Here is an 18,648-nt window from a genome sequence, read left to right on the forward strand (position 1 = left end):
CATGTATACATTAATATGTATAAAATAGATAACTAATAAGAACCTGCAGTATAAAAATAAATTAATTAAATTAAAAAAAATCCCTGATATTGTCCAGCTAGTACATTTTAGATGTAAGACTTTAGACAGTGATATGCTGACAGCCATAAAATGGGAGGGAAGACAAGACAGAAACGTCCCAAGGTCTGTGTGGAACAGACAAGCGATTCTAATTTGGATGTGCGTGTCTGTGCCCTGGCAGCCACAGAGCAGGTGTCGCCCAGAGTGACGAGGCCACGCTGGCCACATGTCCCAGGGCAGAGACAAAGCCCCAGGTCAGCTGAGGAGCCATTAGGTGGAAGAAAGGGTTGAGTCAACATCAGAAAAATAAAAGGGAACGTTCCCCTTAAACTTCACAGTGGCTGGCAAAGTGGGACAAAACCGAGAGGGGCTCAGAAGACAAACCTGCCCACAGGAGGATCTAATAATCTATAGACGATGACCTTCCCTTCTCTTCCACATAGTGACCTCATAGCTTAACTCTGCAAACTTTCTTACTAGTGACCCAAATTTTCTCTGTCTGTGCAATAATGAAAATCAGAATTTTAAGCATGAATGAATGGCTCTCTGTTTCAATCTCCAAACAAGGTACTATATGGAAATGAAGAAATCAGGAAACTTTGGAAAACATACACCCAAAAATTACTGGCTTGTGTCTTTCCTGAGGCCTTTTGCCAGTTGCAAAATAAAAGAGACAAACAGTCTTTACCTGCAATCAGAGGCTTAAGAGGCACAGTCACAGGCTTTCCCTTCCCAATGGGAGCATTGACGTAGTCCAGGAAATCAGAGTCAGGGCTGGATGCATACAGATTAGCGGCTTTGCAGGTGTCTATGGTGGAGCCGCCACCCATGGCCACGTAGGCATCAAAAGCTCCCCTTCTGGCAAATTCAATAGCTTCCATGAAGCTTGGAGAAGGGAAAATAAAGGCCATATGTCGGGTTTTTCAGAAATAAATTGCCGAGCCATTAAATAAGGCCTGGGGCAAGTTTCAATCGACATTGGTATGTGCTGACTTCTGCTTAAAGTAAATTTAAGGACAATCAAAGAATACCTTCTATCGGTTGGTTCCACCCTCACATTATCATAAACCTTAAAGTTTATGCCATTCTTCACCAAGGAATCCATCACTGTCTGTACAGGAGGGAGTTGGGAGAGGTTCTTGTCTGTCATCAAACAAACATTTTTAGCACCCATGTTTTGTAGGTCCTACAATAACAAAAATAATGTATAAGTTAGGTTTGATTACACTAGATACTTCTGGCAAACTTAACATTGAGTCCAAAACAAAAGACTCAACTTTGTACTTATTTTAAAATATACAGGGACTTCCCTGGTGGTGCAGTGTATAAGGCTCCGCACTCCCAATGCAGGGGGCCTGGGTTTGATCCCTGGTCAGGGAACTAGATCCCACATGCGTGCTGCAACTAAGAGTTTGCATGCCACAACTAAGGAGCCCCTATGCTGTAACCCGGTGCAACCAAATAAATAAATAAATGTTTTTAAAAAAGCCTAAATAAAATCAAATCAGTGTAACGTTTATAGTAGAAGACTGTAGAAATCTTAAATACTTGCCATGCCCACTTCCTTTGTAACTCCTGCTCCATATCTAATGTTTGAAACAGCCATCTGGAAATAAAAAGAGATTTAGGGGATGGGTGTTTAGAGAGTTGGTCATTTCACTTCTAAAACCCTGAAATGGTTCCCCATTGTCTAGAGAATAAAGTATATATTCCCCAGCATGGCATTCTAGGTCATCGCATCTGGCCTCACACTCATCGTACTTCTTTAAGCAAACGTTGGCTCCAGTCACACTGGAATTATGTATTTTTTCCCAAATATATCATAATCTCTCAATTGTTCCCTCAACTTGAAATGCTTGCCTCTTCTTGCCTCCACACTTAAATGAACAAATATCTTCTTATTTTCCAAGGTAAATGTTGTTATCTTTGTGTATTTTTAGTGCCTTCATTCACTCCTCCAACCATTCATCTATCCAACCACCCTTGCATGCGTGTATCCATCCATCCATCCATCCTCCCATCCAACCAACACTACTGAGTGTCTGCTATATTCCAGGCATGTGCTAGGCTCTGGTAACACAACTACGAACAAGAGAAACACGGCCTCATAAAGTTTACAGCTGAGAGAAGAGCTTTTATACCAATGCATGATGGGTCGCTTTCGGCCTGAAGACATGTTTTGTTTGATCGATGTTATGTTTAAATTTCTTCTTCTCTTTTTTTTTCTTGGTTTCGATAATGACTCTTATTATCTAATTAAAAATAAAAAGCAATGTGACCATCTGGGTTTCTATCTCTCTTGAATAATCGGGCAGCACCGGGCTGCATTCCAGTGTGGCTGCAATCACAGGGGGCTGAGGGCAGGCTGCACCCTTGAGATGGGCCTGTGCTCTCAGCAAACTCAGCACCATCCTCCCCCAGCCTGCTCCTGGAATGACTAACTGTCAGGCCTCTGGTCACATTTTAATTTATGACCCCTGAACTAGGAGGAGACAGGGATTTATACAAACAATTATGTAATTACAGTATGATAAAAATTCATCGGAATTAACTGTTCCGTTATTCTTGCTTCAACCGATTACTTGCACCTCTTTTGGGGTTGTTATAATTACGAAACTAAAGAAGATTTATCATACAAGTTGGAGAGTTCGTAGAACTGGGAATTTGCTCTATTTTAATGGCTGTACAGAAAACAGTATTCTACACATTACTTGTGTTATCAGAAGATTTATATTCCATTATCCTGACAAAGTACTTTGCTAAATAGGTGCTGATAAAATAATGTTAGGGAACATCTATTAATAACAGACTTCAAATGAGATAATAATGCATTAGCAAAATACTCTGACTGTATTTCTTTCAAGTCATTCATAAAAGAAAGAAAGAATGATTAAATCTACCTCAAAGGCATAATCTGTTGTTTTCCCAGAAGGTGAAAGTCCAGGAGCTAGAAATGTAAAAATTAGCATCAGAGTAGCCTCAAAAACAGAGCAAAAATACTGTCATTTGATAGTGAATTGGATTTTCAGCCGTGAATATAAACGTTTCCCTTGAAGCCTTACCTAAAATACATTTTTCAGGTTTCATTGTTGCCTATTAGATTAAAATTAAAACCTGCATTTTAAGAGAATGTAACGCTAGCTTGATGCAGAGTGTGTGAAAATAGAGTTACTTAAAATCTTTTCTCCGTTGAAATTAAAATATACTTTTGAAAACATAATGTGTAAAAATCCACTAGAAAAAAATCCTCTAGACTCTAGAGTTCAATTATTATTAGGGAACAACTCTTAGTAAATTCATTAATTGGAGTTTACACTCCTTATAGCAACTGTGATAATTTGTTTAAATTAAGATTTTCTCTATGGGGGGTACTTATCACAGTGAGATATTTATATTTCTCAAGCTTATACATGTAAGCTATTTAGTTTTCTTTGGGAAATTTAAAAATTTTTATAAACTGATATTTCTTTACAAAATATCAGGTTTCGTTATGGCAAAAATGATTTTCTGTTATATTGGAACAATAAGAGGCCTCTACTTAGTGGGTTTTATCTTTGTTTTCATCTACTTATTTTTATCAGTCTTGACCAGTCATAAGATTGAAAAAAGTCTACAGAACAATTTTTACTACCTTTTTTTTTTTTTTTACAAGACAGATCACAACGGGACAAAAATCTACCTTTGGCAAGGGTATCCTTAATCATAATCCAAATTTCTTTGATCTCAACAGGCTTTAAAGAAATAATCTATTACTCCTGTTACTAAAATTTAGGAAAAGACATAAATTGGATCCTAGAAAACACTGAGATTATCTTTCTCTAAATTACTAATTTTATAGCCCCAAATAGGAAAATTACTGATTCTTTGTTGAAACCAATTAAGAATTGCAGAAAATCAGCTGAAGACAAAATTCTGCATGTGTCCATGAGGGCCTGGAAGGCACGGCACGCTTCTGCTTAGTGGATGGCTGTTAATGACTTGGGGGGGGAGGTCCCTTGGCTGGTCCTGAAGGATGAGTCACTCTCTAGGCAGGAAAAAGCCCTCAGTTAGTTACTCTATCTGTTCTAATCCCAACAGGCTTCTTTGTGAGTTTCTGCTTAGGATCCTGTGTGGGCAGGCCCCTCCCTTCCATCCCTTACCACTGTTTAGATTTGACCTTTTCTCCTAAGAGGTGAAATCTGTTTTTGTGTCAGTATAATTCATGTGACATTCTGAGGACACGTTGAAGCTACAATGAGCTGCCCACTGCTCTGTGGACAATGGAGCTGGTAAGAATGAAGATGTTTGTAGGAACTGAAAACTTTTGTCATTTTTAATTATTAAGAAATAGAGTGTTATTTTAAAAACTGATCCAAGCAATTTTTTTCCTTCTGGGAACCACATTGTTCTTCAGACTCTTCTTTGGGGATGTATTAGAACCTTTCAGAGATTTCATCTTGATTAATTCTGTTTGATGAGCTCAGACAACCCTAAAATCCTATTTGTGTCACCACTTTTAGCTTTGGCAAATAATTCTGTTTAAAATGGAAAGACATTGTAAATAGCATTAAATATATATTTGAGCCAAAAACATAATCAGTAGCATACATTCAGCTGAAATAGTATAATTAGAACTTCATACTACCAATTTCAAGTGAAAATTTTCACCAATCTTCCTATCACATGCATTGATTCTACACTTTGCCCCAAATGTATTGCCAACAGTGGAAACTGAAATTGTGGCTAAATACAAAATGTATTATTACCTTGGGAGTAAGTATGAGAATAACTTGGGCACTGGCATCTAGGGAAACGAAAAGAAAAAGTAGCGTGAAACCAGAAAACCAGAATATAAGAAGCCTTAAAGTAACACACATTGCATTCTGGTCTTAAGAGGCTATCAGAGTAGTAGCTACAGCAAACACCCCACGACAGAAAAAGCCAGAAATCACCATGGACAAAAAGTTGACTCGGAGTCTTTCCAGCATTGTAGGATCGTTCTTCCACTTATTTCTCAAGCTATAGTTAAATGCGGGGAGCTGGGATGAGCGCTCTGCGGCTGCAGGAAGGTTTAAGGGAGGGTGCCCGTCCCCGTCCCCGTCCCCACCGGCAGGCCAGGTGAGGCCCCGGGGCAAGCGCTGGACTCCCTCCGGCATCGCCTGAGGGCCTCTCCGGCCGGGCACCCGAGGCCTCGCTGCGCGCTCTCCCAAAAGACTTCTGTCCGCTTCCTGGCTTCATCGGGTTGATTCCCGGCGGCCGCTGCCGCCTCGGGACCTACATGGACGCAGCCACTCGCAAACCCATTCTGGCGACTCCGGGGTACGTGAGGAACCGGCGCGGAGAGCTATAGGACTGAGGCCTTGGCTCTTTGCTGGCTGTCCACTGGAGACTGCCCTCAGTTCCTAGATGGCACCTGGAATTCCTGGGCCAGCAAGGCCACTTACTTCATCAGGTCAGCAAGGAGAGTCTCCAGAGCGAACCTGCTAGCAAGGTGGAATCTCATATAACGCAAGGCATACACAGAGGAAGATCACGTGAAGGCACAGAGAGAAGACGGCCGTCTACAAGCCAAGGAGAGAGACCTCAGAGGAAACCAACCCCGCTGACACCTTGATCTCAGACTTCTAGCCTCCGGATTTGTGGAAAAATAAATTTCTATTGTTTAAGACCCCCAAAAAGATGGGGTCTCAGCTCTTCCTAGGTTAGGAGCTTTGGCCAAATTGACCCAGTGTTAACTACTCGCACCTCATCTCCCCATCCTTCTCCCGCGGAACTTTCCGTGTTATTTTCCCGTTGTCTTCAGGGTGTTTCGTCTTTCTTCCAGCAGGCTTTGGGCCGTTTCCTCCGGAAGCCCTTAGTGGGCCTGCAGGCCACCCTGGTCATCACCTCGCGCCTCCGTCCCTTCTCGGCTCCGCCTGCTCGGCCCCTCCCCGGCCCCACCCTCCGCGTCCGCATAAATTACTGTCACACCTACTGTCACATCTGTCACCTTCTCGCCGAATCCCTCACCCCGGCTCAGTTCTCAGTCCGCTCCTCTACGGATTTCCCACGCCCTCCTCTTTCGAGACTTTCCCTCCCTTGACCTCCGTATTCCTTCCTGTCCTGGTCGCCTCCAATTTCTTGGACGGTCTCTTCTCCGGCTTCTCTTCCTGCTGTTCGCCATCCGACTGAGCCTCGCAAAAGGGTTTATGTTTCTCTCTATTGCCCAGGGGACCCTATCCCGGTGAGTCCAGTAGGTACGTGCGTGCATACCACCCCCCTGCCTCCGGCCTGCAAACTTAGAATGAACACATCTGAGAGGGGACGGGGGAAGGAAGGAAAAGGGTTAAACTCACTGACGGTCAAGATCTCAAAAACTGAATTAAGTGAAAACGGGCGTGGGCGGGTGTGAGCGCCACCATGAGCCGAGGCTGCCATCTGGTGGACACGGCTGAGAACGCCACGTGGAATTGTTTCCCAAGAGCATCCCAGCGGGTCTGAGCCATTTGCCGGCTCCCGCAGGAAAACCGGCATTAGGCAAGGCCCTGGCGTTGTCCTTCACAAGGCACTACTTTCGAGGTCTTTCCCTGCTTTACGCCCCTCCAGGACAAAAAAAGAGACTCAAAGGGAAGGAAAAATCCAAACTTGAAGCTATCCAACACGAAGGACTGTGGGAGCACCCATCCCCCCTTCTCTTTTTATTATATATATTTCAAGTTTTCAGGCTACCTCACTCAATTCATCATTCCTACTCCTTAGTTGTGGTCTGAATCCCACCCCCTCTTGCTGTCTTGGGACCTCCATCTGTTCTGTATGTCCTAGCCTCTTCCCCCTTACTTGATCCTTGTCATCATATTTAAGAGTTTCATGCTTAAAACTCTCAACTTCTTAACCCCTCCGGCTTGCTTGCTCTCCTCTGGTTCTCTCCTCCTCGCCGACATCCACTGACTCCATTTCCTTTTCTCCCACGCATCCTTGGGCCCCTGAAATCCGCAGGGTTAGAGCGAGGCTCTTATCTACCCACCATCTGGCTCTGGCACCATTATTCTGGCTTCCCTCCTGGTATTATTAATAAACTGGCCACGCTCTTAGCAAAGGCCAACCTCTCCCCTGTGCACTAAACGTCAAGCATCACTACCAACAGTTCTTCCTTTCCTCTCCTGCGTCATCAAAATCTCCCTGCCCCCAAATCTGATCCATCAGTAGGAAAATGTTGACTTCCGCATATTATATCAACCATCATCCAACAACTTCCTCTTGTCCCCCTTCCCTTTCCCACTGTTGCCCCCACCTCCCCGCTTCCCTTCAGCCAACTACACCTGCTCTCTCCAATTTCTCTTCTCCCATTCTCTCTGGAATATCTTCCAATGAGCCTTTGCCCCATGTCTCCACTGACAAACTTACCAGGTCGCTAAGGCCCTCCCCTCGGTGCTAATACACCACTCAGTTCTCAGTTCAGACCTGTCATTTGCATCCTCCTGTTCACTCCCTCCTCCCTGGAAATACTTCCTTCCCTTGGTTTCCAGGACACAATTCCCTGGTTTTCTTCTTACTGCACTGCCTGCTCCTGGCCTAGTTTCTTTTCATGCTCTTGACTCTAAATGCTGGAGGGTCCCAGCGTTCAGCCCGTAGATCCTTCTCTTTTCTTACCACACTCACTCCCTGAGTGACCTCACCTGGTCTCATGGCCTTGCTCACCTTCTATGTTGATGACTCCCACTTTACTCTTTCTGTTTAGACTTCTCTCCTGAACTCCAGAATCCACTTCCTACTTGACATCGTCACTTGAATGTCTATTAGGCATCTCACATTGTCCCTAAGACTCAGCTCCTGGTCTTCCCTTCAAAGCCTCTTCCTTATCCCAGCTTAATGACAACTTCAACTTTGGTTGTTTAGGCCAAAAACCTTAGGGTCGTCCTTGGCCACCCCGACATGCCCACCGTGTCTCTGGCCTCATCTCCTTCTCGCTCAGTCTGATCCAGACACCTTGTTCTGAAACCATGCCAGGCATGCTTCACCTCTAGATACGTCCCCAGAGAGCCACGTGGTTTGCAACAGTTACTTCCCCGGTGAGTGTGCTGAGCTGAGCCCAAAAGCTGTTCCGGTCCTAATCCCTGGACCCTGTCTATATTACTTTGTGTGGCAAGAGGGACTCTGCAGATGTGTTAAGGATCTTGAGATGGAGAGATTATCCTGGATCATCTGAGTGGGCCCTAAAGGTAATCACAGTGTCCTTCTAAGAAAGAGGCAGAGGGAGATTTGACACAGAAGAAGGCAACGTGACCGCTGAAGTGAGATGCTACGTTGCTGGCTCTGAAGATGGAGGAAGGGGCCACCAGCAAAGGAATGCAGGCGCTGTAGCTCTAGAAGTTGTTAAAAGCAAGGTAATGGACTCTGCCCTAGAGCCTCTGAAGGGAATGTGGCCCTGCCGACACCTTGATTTGGGCCCAGGAAAACTGATTTTGGACTTCTGAACTTCAGAACTGTAAGATAATAAATGTGTGTTGTTTTAAGCCACTAAGTTCATGGTAATGGGTTACAGCAGCCACAGGAAACTGTAAGTAGTTGAGGTTTTCTCTGTCTTTAAAATTGCATCCTCTCCTCCAACACCCCATCCCCCTTTGCTTTCTCTTTCTTTTTAGTACCTAGCTGCATCAAATATACTCTAAGTTTTACTTACTAGTTTATTGTTCATTATCTGCCCTGCCTGACCCCACCGGCCCCCCCACACCACCACACACACACTTAAGTCCCATGGATGTTAGGCTGCTTGGTTCCCTGCGGTACCCTGGGGATGAGAGCACTGCAAACTGTCCTTCCCTCCTTCCCTTCCTTCCTCTCACCTCTTTGGTCACCCCTCTATCCTTTAATGCTGGTTCCTTTTCCAGCAGTCAGAGTGCAAAGCATGTGCAAATCCAAGTGCCTAAAGGGGCCAGCAGGTAATGGAAATGAGGCCAGAGCAGCTGGCTGTCAGCACAGCTGCTGTGTGTGTGGACTGAGTGGTGGGCTGCCCTGGGGTGGAGGGACTTGTCTCTCAGGAAGCTGGAGTGCTGCCCTGTCCAAAGCAGGTGGGCACAGCTTCACCTCAGCTCTGGCAGACTTTCCCCAGGCAAAACGTGGGCCCAATGATACCATTTCCCAATTTTCCAAGATTTTTACCTGCAATCTCTCACTTTCTACATGGGATTAAAAAAAAAAAAATGCAAAGAACAAAGCACCACACAGTGCTGCTCCGCAGGACTTCATCCTCAGCCCTTTTCTTCTAGGAATACAGTTTGTCAAGGCCTTTGCTTCTACATCCATGGTGTCAACTGCTCTCTCTATATGGGTGTGTTTCCAACTCGCTCCCGAGCTCCAGAACAATGTATTCAATTACCTGCTCGGGGTCTTCACCTGGATGTACGTGAGGCATGTCCAACTCAAAATGATTATCATCTTCCTCCTAAAGTTTACAGTCCCTACGTTGGTAAATGGCCCCACTGTTTACCGATGCCCCAGCCAGAAACCTCCACTTCTCCTGTCTCACTAATCAGACACAAAATCCTGCTGATTCTAACCAATTTTTCTTACATCTCCATCTCTTACATCTACCCTCTTGTAACAACTGCCGCTCCTTGGTGCCTTTTAGCTGGAGCCTGACAATTACCTCCAGTCTTTCCTCTCCACTGCCGCCAGAAAGCTTCAGCTTAATCCTAATCATGCCACCCTCCTTTGCATGCAGCTATTCCAAAAACACGTTCTACGTCACACTGGTTCCAAGGGATATGAATGGGGTTGCTTGATAAAGAGTTCTGTGATGACACAGGTTTAGAACAAAGAGTTTAAATACAGCTAAACTTTTTGTTTCTTTTCTTCCCTGCAGGAGCTCTCAGTGTCCTTCGTGTGCTGACGTATATCCTGACTCTCCACAGGGTGATGCAGCAGTTGGTTAGTTTCGCAAACTTATCTGGCCATGGGATTCTTTTTTTCATGGGGCATCTTAAAGAGTATGTTTCACAGTGAGGACTATTGCTTCAACAGCTTTCTGTTATCTACAGGACACAATTAAAATTCCTTAGCATAGGACTGAGAACAAGGATAGTGAAGCCAGAACACCTGGGTCCAGATTATGGGTGTGCCACTTGCTTAGTGTATGACACTGGGCAAATTAGTTTTCTCCATGCCTTTATTTCTTTATCTGTAATAGAAGGATAATAATACAGCTTGGCATAGCGTTGTTGTAAGGATTAGAGTTATTAGTAGTAGTACATGTAAAGTGTGTAGGACAGCGCCCTGTGCTTGGTAAGTGCCCAGTAAATTTGGCTATTTTCTAATTCATGGTCTTTCGCCATCTGTTTTTTCTTTCCTCACGTCCTCCTATCATGGTAGGTCCAGTCTTTCGCTACTTTTAGATCCTGGAACTACGGCTTTTGTCTCTGGTGTTGCTCTTCCCTTTGCCTGAAATTCCTCTCTAGTCCCCTCCTTTCCCCCTATTTATCTCCACCTGTTAGCTCATTTTTCCCCCCTGTGTTCCCAGGCGGACTTGTGCACCTGCACATTCAACAAGTATTTATCAGGCAGCTACTATGTACCCGGCATTTCTGGAGGGCGAGTCAGACGTGTCATAACGTTTAATACCCTGACTGCCCTGTACATGCCAGGGAGTCAAGCTCCTGGTGATTTCTCTCATCCCTCTCTCTTCTACACCCTCTGTCCGCTGCATTCTGCAGAGGCCCGTTTCACTCCTGTCCGCTCATGCAATTCCCTGCTAGACTTTGCTGCAGAGTCTTTCGTCTTTGTATCCCCGGCACCTAGAATAGTTTTGGGCACATTACATACACCCGATACATATGTGTTGATTGTATACATGCATTTCTCTGGGTCACTGTTCCAAGCTCTCCGCTGCCTGCGTAGATCTGGGACCAGGCGCTCTCCTCTCTGGGCCTTACTTTCCTAAACTGCAGATCAGGCAGAGGAAAAGCAGCCTATCGCGCCGCGCTTGGCCGTTTGGCTGCTTAGCTGCTTGGCAGACAGCACCGTCCAGGCCGCCGCGCACTGCGGTACCCGGTCCCCAAATTCTCGAAAGTGACACGAGGAAGAACGTGCCGGCCCGGGCGAGTTGCTCCCCGGGGGCTGCGTGGGCTCGGCCGCACCCTCCGATCCCCTGCCCGCCAGCCCGCGCCGCCCGCACTCACGCTGCGCGTTGCAGTTGCCTCAGCAAGTGCGCTACCCTGTCGCGAGGAGCGGCCATGGCTGTGCGGAGTGCTTGTCTCCGCGGCCCCGCCCCCTCCGTCTCCGGCCAATCCCGGCCGCCGCCTCTCCTCCACCGGCCAATCCCGGCCGCCGCCTCTCCTCCGCCCACCCGCGCCGCGGTCTCCGGCCCCAGCGACAGCCCTTGGCAGAGGACCATTTTCCCACCAGTCGGAACTACGACTGCCCCAGCTGCAAAGTCTCACCATACACCTTTGAAATTGCCACACAGGTAACTGCTCCGTAGGGATTTGGGGTACTTTCCTATGTCTCTATATAAACTATGTCACAAGTTGGGGACGTGGGGAAAGGGAGAAACAAGGGCATTCTTTTTCCACTCTGACTGCTATTTTGGCTTCTCAGAGTATTTTCAGAATAAATTAAGACACTGCATTTAAATTTGTTTTAACGGTAAACAAGAACTTTGCGAAAAGCCCGAGGGTCTTTTTTTATTTTTACAAGGCCAGTATTGTGTCCAACTGCTAGATCAAGTCACAAAACAAAAGACAGAAAAATTCCCAAACAAAACAGTAACAAAAACAAAAAATCCCAGACAGTTGAGAAGAATTTAAAAGGTGTTAAATGGTCTATGAATGGTTTGGCTTTTGATGAAGTTGTTCAGGATACCATTAAATGGTTTTATCAGTAGTTGTTTCCACGGTTATGTGGGAAGGGAGGGCCAGGGTTTAGCAGCTCCAAGTTTCCAGGTCCCGGTGGAAACAATGATCAATGATGGCAGAGTTAACTTTATCACAAAGTATTTTAAGACAGTAACAACTGAACATCTGTGTTTTAGTAACCTGTTATGAAATCTGAATTAATCTTTTCTTTCATAGCAATTTCTAAAAGTAACAAAGATGAGACAACAGTGAAAAAATGAGAGACAAACGATCTCAATTTTAATTTCCTATCAATTGTCAGACCAAAAAGCAAGAGTGGCTCCTCACACCTATAACAGCAGCAAAAAAGCACTACCCCCCCATTCTAGATGTACTATGAACCCTTTTCAGGAGATATGTATTTTTACAAAGATGAGTTACTGACATCAATTAGGGAAAGAGACCCAGAATAGCTGTAAACATTTCACCTCCTAATCAAACCAGCTCAGGTAAATTTGACAAATGAATCAAAAGATAATGTTCCAAGTAAGGACTTTGTGAGTTTCTTTCTCTCTTCCCCAAACAGACCTACTTGAAGCTTTAAAAAAACTGGGGACATAAATGTTGATAAAGATTTAAGTATAAAATTAGGATTAATGAGGATTATTACTATTATTTAGTGAAGCCCCAATTTATCATTTACAGCAAATTAATGTTTTCAGTGTTGGAAGAGGCACCAGTTGTACTACACTTTCAATATTATATCTGATACCAAAAGAAGTATGAGCTTTTCTAATAAAAGTGGTCTCACTGAAATCGTAATTTAGCTGCTATGTTTTCTAGAAAGTAAATGAAAGTAATCTGTGCCAGGTATCCAGGTCACAAGCTTTACTTAAGATTTGTACCAGTAGCCAAAAAGTTAAAAGCAACATTACATAAGACACTTTTATTAAATAACCTTTACAACCGTTCTGAAAATGTAACTTTTCTGTCCCTCTCCTTTGATAAATACACAAGCTTGTTATCAAAATAATGCAGATACCAATCTATTAAAAGTCTCTGAAATACGACCAGCTCTCTCCCTTACACCCCATCCAAAGTTTAAAGAGAGAGAGGAAAAAAATGGCTGTTTAAAAACAGAACTCACTCCTAGTTATCACAAATTCTTTCCAATTCGTATGTCCTTAAATACATCCTTTAATCTCCAGCAAAAGTTTTGGCTGTGGGAAATGCATTAATTTGTCGAATCAAACATTTACAACCATCTTCAGAGGAGGGCAAGCCTAGCCCTTTAACCTGAAGCTCGTTGCAGGCAGCGGCCCCATCTTCTGTATCCCCCTACTGTACCTAGAACTTAACATTAAGTACAGTTCTCGGTTTACAAGCAGGTCCGAGGGTGAAATTTACTTCCTCCTCTTTCCTCCTTGGTGTTGCCCTCCTTTTCTCTTGCCACTCAAGCCAGGCCGCCCGGAATTCATCTTGCCTCCCAAGCCCCCTTTCCTCTTCCCTCCTTGGCTGGGCGGGCCCCCTTTCCTCTTACCCCCGGGACCCTTTCGGCCCCCCTTTCTCTTGCCCTTCTGACTCATTTTCCTCCTCTTAGCCGCCTCTTCCTGGTCCTCCTCCCTCATCTGCTTATTGGTGGCCCTCGTAACGTCCAACTGAGGCTTCTTGCTGTTCATTATTCGCAGCATCTCCAACTGGCTGTTTTTCTCGGCTGCAAAGTCCCCGAAAAGAGGCTGAAACTTTCTCTTCTTTCCAGAGCCCCGGGGCGCCTTCTCCTTGGGCAGGCGCTCCTGGAAGCGCCCCACAGAGGCGGTGGAGACCCTGGCCACCTGCACGGCGCGGCCAAGCTCCTCCTTACTCTGGTGTCCGGTAGGGTGCATGCCGGCCGCGCTAGGCAGCCGCAACTTGTGCGCGCGGGCCAGGTTACGCAGCCGGTTCAGCTCGTTCTTGGCCACCCGTTCCTTCTTAGCCTGAATCCGCTTGGCGAACTGGTCCTCCATGGGGTCGGCATTCCCGGGCACCTCGATCAACCATTCCTTGGTGTCGTCGCGGGCCCGCTGGTAGCCCCAGCGGCGGCGCCACTGGCCGCTCCCCTCGTCCCACACCAGATTGGTCTTCTTCTTGGGACGGATGCCCTTGAGGCGCGCAAACTGCTGCCAGCGCGTAAGCGGCCGCGGCCGGGGCACAGGCTTCTCGCGCGGCAGACGAGTGGTGGGCTCCGGCAGCCGCGCCACCAGCGCCTCCTCCACACGATCGGTGGGCAGCTGCCACAGCTGGTTGATGAGCAGCTGCGTGTTGTCCCGCGCCAGGGCCCGCAGCTCGGCCTCCTGCGTGGGTCCCGCGTGCCGCAGCCCGGTCGGAGGGTTCCGGTCCGAGGCAAGCAGGTTACCCAGGTCGAACTCCAGCTCCAGTTCCTTGTGCACCGTGATGCGCTGCAGCTTCTCTGCCTCGTCCCGCTCCGCCTTTGCCAGCAGCTCCTCCACGCTCTGACCCTCCATGGCTCCGGCTTGGCTCCCTCTCTCTATAAGACAGTTGCAATCACTTCTCTGCCAGCTAGGTTCAAGCCCCGGCGCTACTACCACGTGCGGTCGCCCAGACGCTCGTCCCGGAAGAGAAAACTCCGCTTCCGGGACACCCGGAAGGGACTCACAATGCCGGCGACCCAAGGGAAGGCCGGCAGAGGGCGGTGTTGGAGAGCAAATGGGATTAGAGGCGGCCCTTGGGCTCGAGACCGGATGTAGGCGGAGTAGGCGCGCGGAGCCCAGCCTGCGGTGCATGTTTTGGGGGCCGCAGATTAAGGGGGTCCCGGAGCAACTGTGTTACAGTTTAAGTGTAAGTCAGTTCTCAAGATGTTTAGCCAATCAGCTCTTCTTAGGACCTGACAAATTATTTTTCTCCAGAGCCCTGACTTGTTCATGGGGGTCCGGGTTGTGGGCCGAGAAAGACACTTCCCACAGATGTACGTAAAGCTACGTGTAGACGAGGGCTTGGTTTGTTTTGGGAGTGAGCGGACCTGGCAGTTAGACCGCCCTGAGTGGGTGAGCTGATATATGGTCCCCGGAACCCTGGGCCGCATCCTCTGCTGGCTTGTGGCAAAAGAGCGCCGGGCTCTGCCGCGAGACTGCCTGGATTCCGACCTTGACTGCACTAGTGTTTGACCTTAAACTGTTTAACTTCTTTGGGCCTATTTTAAAACCTGTACGATGGGGATACTAATAGTACCTGCCTCTTAGGGCTGGCATGAAGATAAATGAGTTAATATGCTCCCAAGGGAGCTTACACAGAGGTCTGGAGCCTATGAGTGCTCAGTAAATGTGAGCTAAGTACCAATTATTATTTAATCTTCATAATGGCTCTGGGAGCTGTGCTGAAAAGGCAATCTTATACAGTGATTAAGCACCAGGTTCTTGAATCAAACTCCTAGAATAAGATCTGGGTTTATTGTATCCACATTGGACAGGTTGTTTAACTTAAGTCCTATTCATAAGTTGATAAATTTGAAGCCTTAGTTCCTGGTACCTAATAAGCACCATATTCCAAAGGCAGGCTCAGTAAAATGACTTGTCTAAGATTTTACAACTAGGAAGTGTGGGAGCAGGAGTTATCTTAACTGTGATTTTAAGACTACGTACATATTATCTGCAATGTCTTCTAGGCTCTTCATGCTGGAAAAGTGTGGTCTGTAGACCAGCAGTATAGCATCACCTGGGAACTCGTTAGAGATGCAGAATCTCTGGCCTCATTACATCTGGCCTCAGATGTAATGGTTCAAAACCTTCATTTTAACAAAATATCGAGGTGATGAATATGTACAGTCCAGTGTAGGAGGCACTGATGATTGTGTGGTTTATAGGATTTGTTTTCCTTTAATGGGAAGTTGGGATTAGTGAAGAAGGGGTTAGCTGGAGAATTAATCCATAGAAATGGACATAATAGCCGTTAGTTAGGAAATAGATTCAGTTGAGTGTCAGCTAGAGAGGGCTTTAGATACAGCCCCACCTATCACACCTGCCCCCCTGAGTTTGGTCTCTTCTTGAGCTCATTGGCTTTCCTCAGCTCTCCTTTGTTCATTCACTCATCAAACATTTAGTGAGCACATTTTATGCCTCAGGAATTGGGCTCTAATATTCTTTCTTCCTCTTTTCTAAAAGCATTTTAAGATTTGCTGGGGTTTTTCTGAGCCTTTGTCTTAATGCTCAACACCAAGTTTTTAATACCAGTCATCCCATGGGGCCAAGGCTAGGTCAAAGGTAATGTTAGGTAACTTCCTTGACCCTTAAAGCATTTGGGATTTGCCATAGGAGAGTGTTAAGGACACTGCTATGGCTGTTCTGGGCTCGGCTTAGCTTCTGATTCATTCATTCATTTAACAAACATTTGAATGACTGCCATGTTTGAGACACTAGATACAAAGATTAACGAGACCTTATGGAACAGTGGGGAAGAAAGAAAGGTTAAGAGAAATTTACAATATGGCATGGTTGGGCCTTAAATAGGAAGTACAGCTGTGTAGAATTTAGCTCCTTTGTCAATCTTCTGAGTTAGGAAAAAGAAAGAGCAGATGTCGATAGGCGTTGAATGGTATTCTCACTGGATGAAATGCTATTTGGTTCAAATCATATAGATCAGCTCTTAACCGAACTTTAGTTGTTTTATGCTCAAGTGTTTCTTTATAATCCAAGTCGATTTTAATTCCTTGATGACCAGAGACTGATTTTTACTTCCACTTTGCTGAGTATAGTGCTGGATACATAATAGGTGTTCAGTACATGATTGCTTGAAAGAATAAGCCTAATTTCTAAATTAAAAAGGGATTAATGTTGGCTGTTAGATTCAAGGTGAGCAAAACTAGTAAGACTAGGATTGGGGCTTTAAAAAATACCTTATTGAGGCAGATAGGTATGTGGTAGTCTCCAGCTTGCATTTGTATCATCTTTATGCTGGGCAAGATTGTGCAGTGGTAAGAAAAAGAGAGCTTACCAGGGATGTGCAGATATATGTGAATATACTATAACAGTACGGCAAAGGGTTGTAAATATTGTCGTTTCCTTTTGTTGGTTTTTCCCTTTGTCTTTCTTCCTTTGTCCCATATTGCAGATAGATCCCCAGTTTGGTCATCAGACCCCACTTCTTTTCTCTTTATACCTGCTGTCTATGCCATTTCATCCACTCTCATTGTGTCAGCTGCCACTTCTGTGCAGATGATTCTTAGAGGTACATCTTTCTCCCTTTCCTTTTCAGAGCACTGGACTCAAATCTCCAACCACCTGCTGGGCTCTTCTACCATACTCTAAACTCAATGTGTCTAAGACTACATACCACATCATCTTCCTGAAAATTTGCTTCTTCCATCATCCATCCACCTTTTTTCCCCTCCAACAAATGTTTATAGAAGGTTTTTCATGGCCAAGGCACTGTGCTGGGCGTTGGGAATACAACGGTTAGTAAAAACAGGCTCAGTTGATGTAATCATCCATTCTAGTCTAGCAAGGCTTGAACCTATGATGTCATCCTTGGCTTTTCTCTTCCCATCTCTAAATTCAGTTGGTCTAAAAGTCCTATTAAATTTGTCTCTGTATTGTTCCTTTCTCATTCCCACTACCGTGACCTCACCCCTAGACTGGGGCTCTTCTGTCTACTTCTCCCGGTACTCTCTCCACTCTGCTCCTGCCCCTGGCTTCCAGCTGCGTGCGGCCAGAGGAGGCACTGACAGAAGATCAGAGGATGTGAAGAGGGAGAGGTGAGGGCATGTTTGTCCCTAGCCCTCTGTGGTTATTACTGTGGGTTGGCTGGTTCCTCTGAAAGGCCATAGCTCCAATCAGGCAGCTCTCTCCATGCAGCCACCCTCTCCCAGCTACTCTAATTATTCCCCTGGTTCTTGCAGGCCTCGGAGTGGTTATGGCTTTTGCCATTGTAGTCCTATCCTTTGTGAATTTCCTTAAGCCATGTCTACATCCTTGTAGTATTGCCTTTGTTGATCTTAAATTACCCAGCCTGACTGCTACCTGTTTTCTGCCAGGACCTTGACTGATACCTGGGGACCTATCCCTGGAGCATCCTAAGAGTTTCCTTACTTCGTTCTCTCTTTGAGCTAGTCTAGAGAATTTATCTTCCACAGATCTGGCCAAATCACTCTTCTCCTCAAAAACTCCCTTCTCTGCCTTGTTCTTGGGCTTGCATATTTGTGATCTGGCCCCAAACTGCTCACGTGGGATGACACTTCTCCTTATGCTTCTTTTCCAGATATTTCTTACCCACTCCTATTTTCCATCTTAGCTGTTTTCTAGAGCCTTAAGAACTTTTCTCAAGAAAGGCAAAAATGAGGGACAGGACAGAAGAAGCAACAATTATGTTTTTGTAGCAATGTAACCTATAGGGAGATTCCCCTCCCCCCAACCGTGGGCAAGAAGGTTAAACATGTGAAAGTACTACCTTTCAGGTTCCCTCAAAACACAACTAGTTTGGTCAGTTAAACATTTTTGTAAGCACTTTCTTTCTTCATTCTTTTGATTAACTTAGATTTACTTTCTAAACATTTCTCAGTTGCCCCTTTTTGGTAAAGGAAATCATTAGGGTTGATTCGACCATTCTTTAATCCTGCTGTGAACATAGTTAATTTGAGTATTTTGTCTAGGAAATCCAATGTTCCAGTAATTTGATAAAATAATAGAAAAGGACCCTTAAAACACTTACATTATTTCCACATGGTTCATTTTTAACTGACTTATAATTTAACTTGGAAGTACTTGAAGTGAAAATTTAATTTTGAAAATTTCTTAATCATAGATAAAAATCTGTG

At 45.4% G+C, this 18,648-nt stretch overlaps 2 protein-coding genes and 1 long non-coding RNA gene across 4 annotated transcripts in view; 1 reads left to right on the top strand and 2 right to left on the bottom strand.

The window, feature by feature from the left end:
* Positions 1–11,565, bottom strand: part of ADHFE1 (alcohol dehydrogenase iron containing 1) — a 33,681-nt gene extending 22,116 nt beyond the window's left edge. The window contains exons 1-6 of one of the 2 annotated variants that reach the window (XM_079901252.1): positions 11,193–11,525; positions 4,806–4,843; positions 2,961–3,007; positions 1,613–1,666; positions 1,092–1,246; positions 749–945 (exon numbers count right to left, since the gene is read on the bottom strand). In XM_079901252.1, the coding sequence (XP_079757378.1) occupies positions 749–945; positions 1,092–1,246; positions 1,613–1,666; positions 2,961–3,007; positions 4,806–4,843; positions 11,193–11,407 (706 nt within the window). In that variant the 5' untranslated portion in view covers positions 11,408–11,525. Of the gene's footprint in view, positions 1–748; positions 946–1,091; positions 1,247–1,612; positions 1,667–2,960; positions 3,008–4,805; positions 4,844–11,192 lie in introns of both variants that reach the window. The other variant, XM_079901253.1, reaches the window with a different exon arrangement.
* Positions 11,566–11,780: 215 nt separating this feature from the next.
* Positions 11,781–14,445, bottom strand: RRS1 (ribosome biogenesis regulator 1 homolog). Its single transcript, XM_079901254.1, has one exon. The coding sequence runs from the start codon at positions 14,345–14,347 to the stop codon at positions 13,250–13,252; it is 1,098 nt and encodes a 365-aa protein (XP_079757380.1). The 5' UTR covers positions 14,348–14,445; the 3' UTR covers positions 11,781–13,249.
* An 8-nt stretch (positions 14,446–14,453) lies between these two features.
* The window catches only part of LOC307175773, a 90,631-nt gene continuing 86,436 nt past the window's right edge, over positions 14,454–18,648 (top strand). Inside the window, exon 1 of the long non-coding RNA XR_013824480.1 lies at positions 14,454–14,681. This is a non-coding gene — a long non-coding RNA (uncharacterized lncRNA). The remainder of the gene's footprint in view (positions 14,682–18,648) is intronic.

This window comes from Stenella coeruleoalba (genome assembly GCF_951394435.1).
Source record: "Stenella coeruleoalba genome assembly, chromosome: 17".
Classification (NCBI taxonomy): domain Eukaryota; kingdom Metazoa; phylum Chordata; class Mammalia; order Artiodactyla; family Delphinidae; genus Stenella; species Stenella coeruleoalba.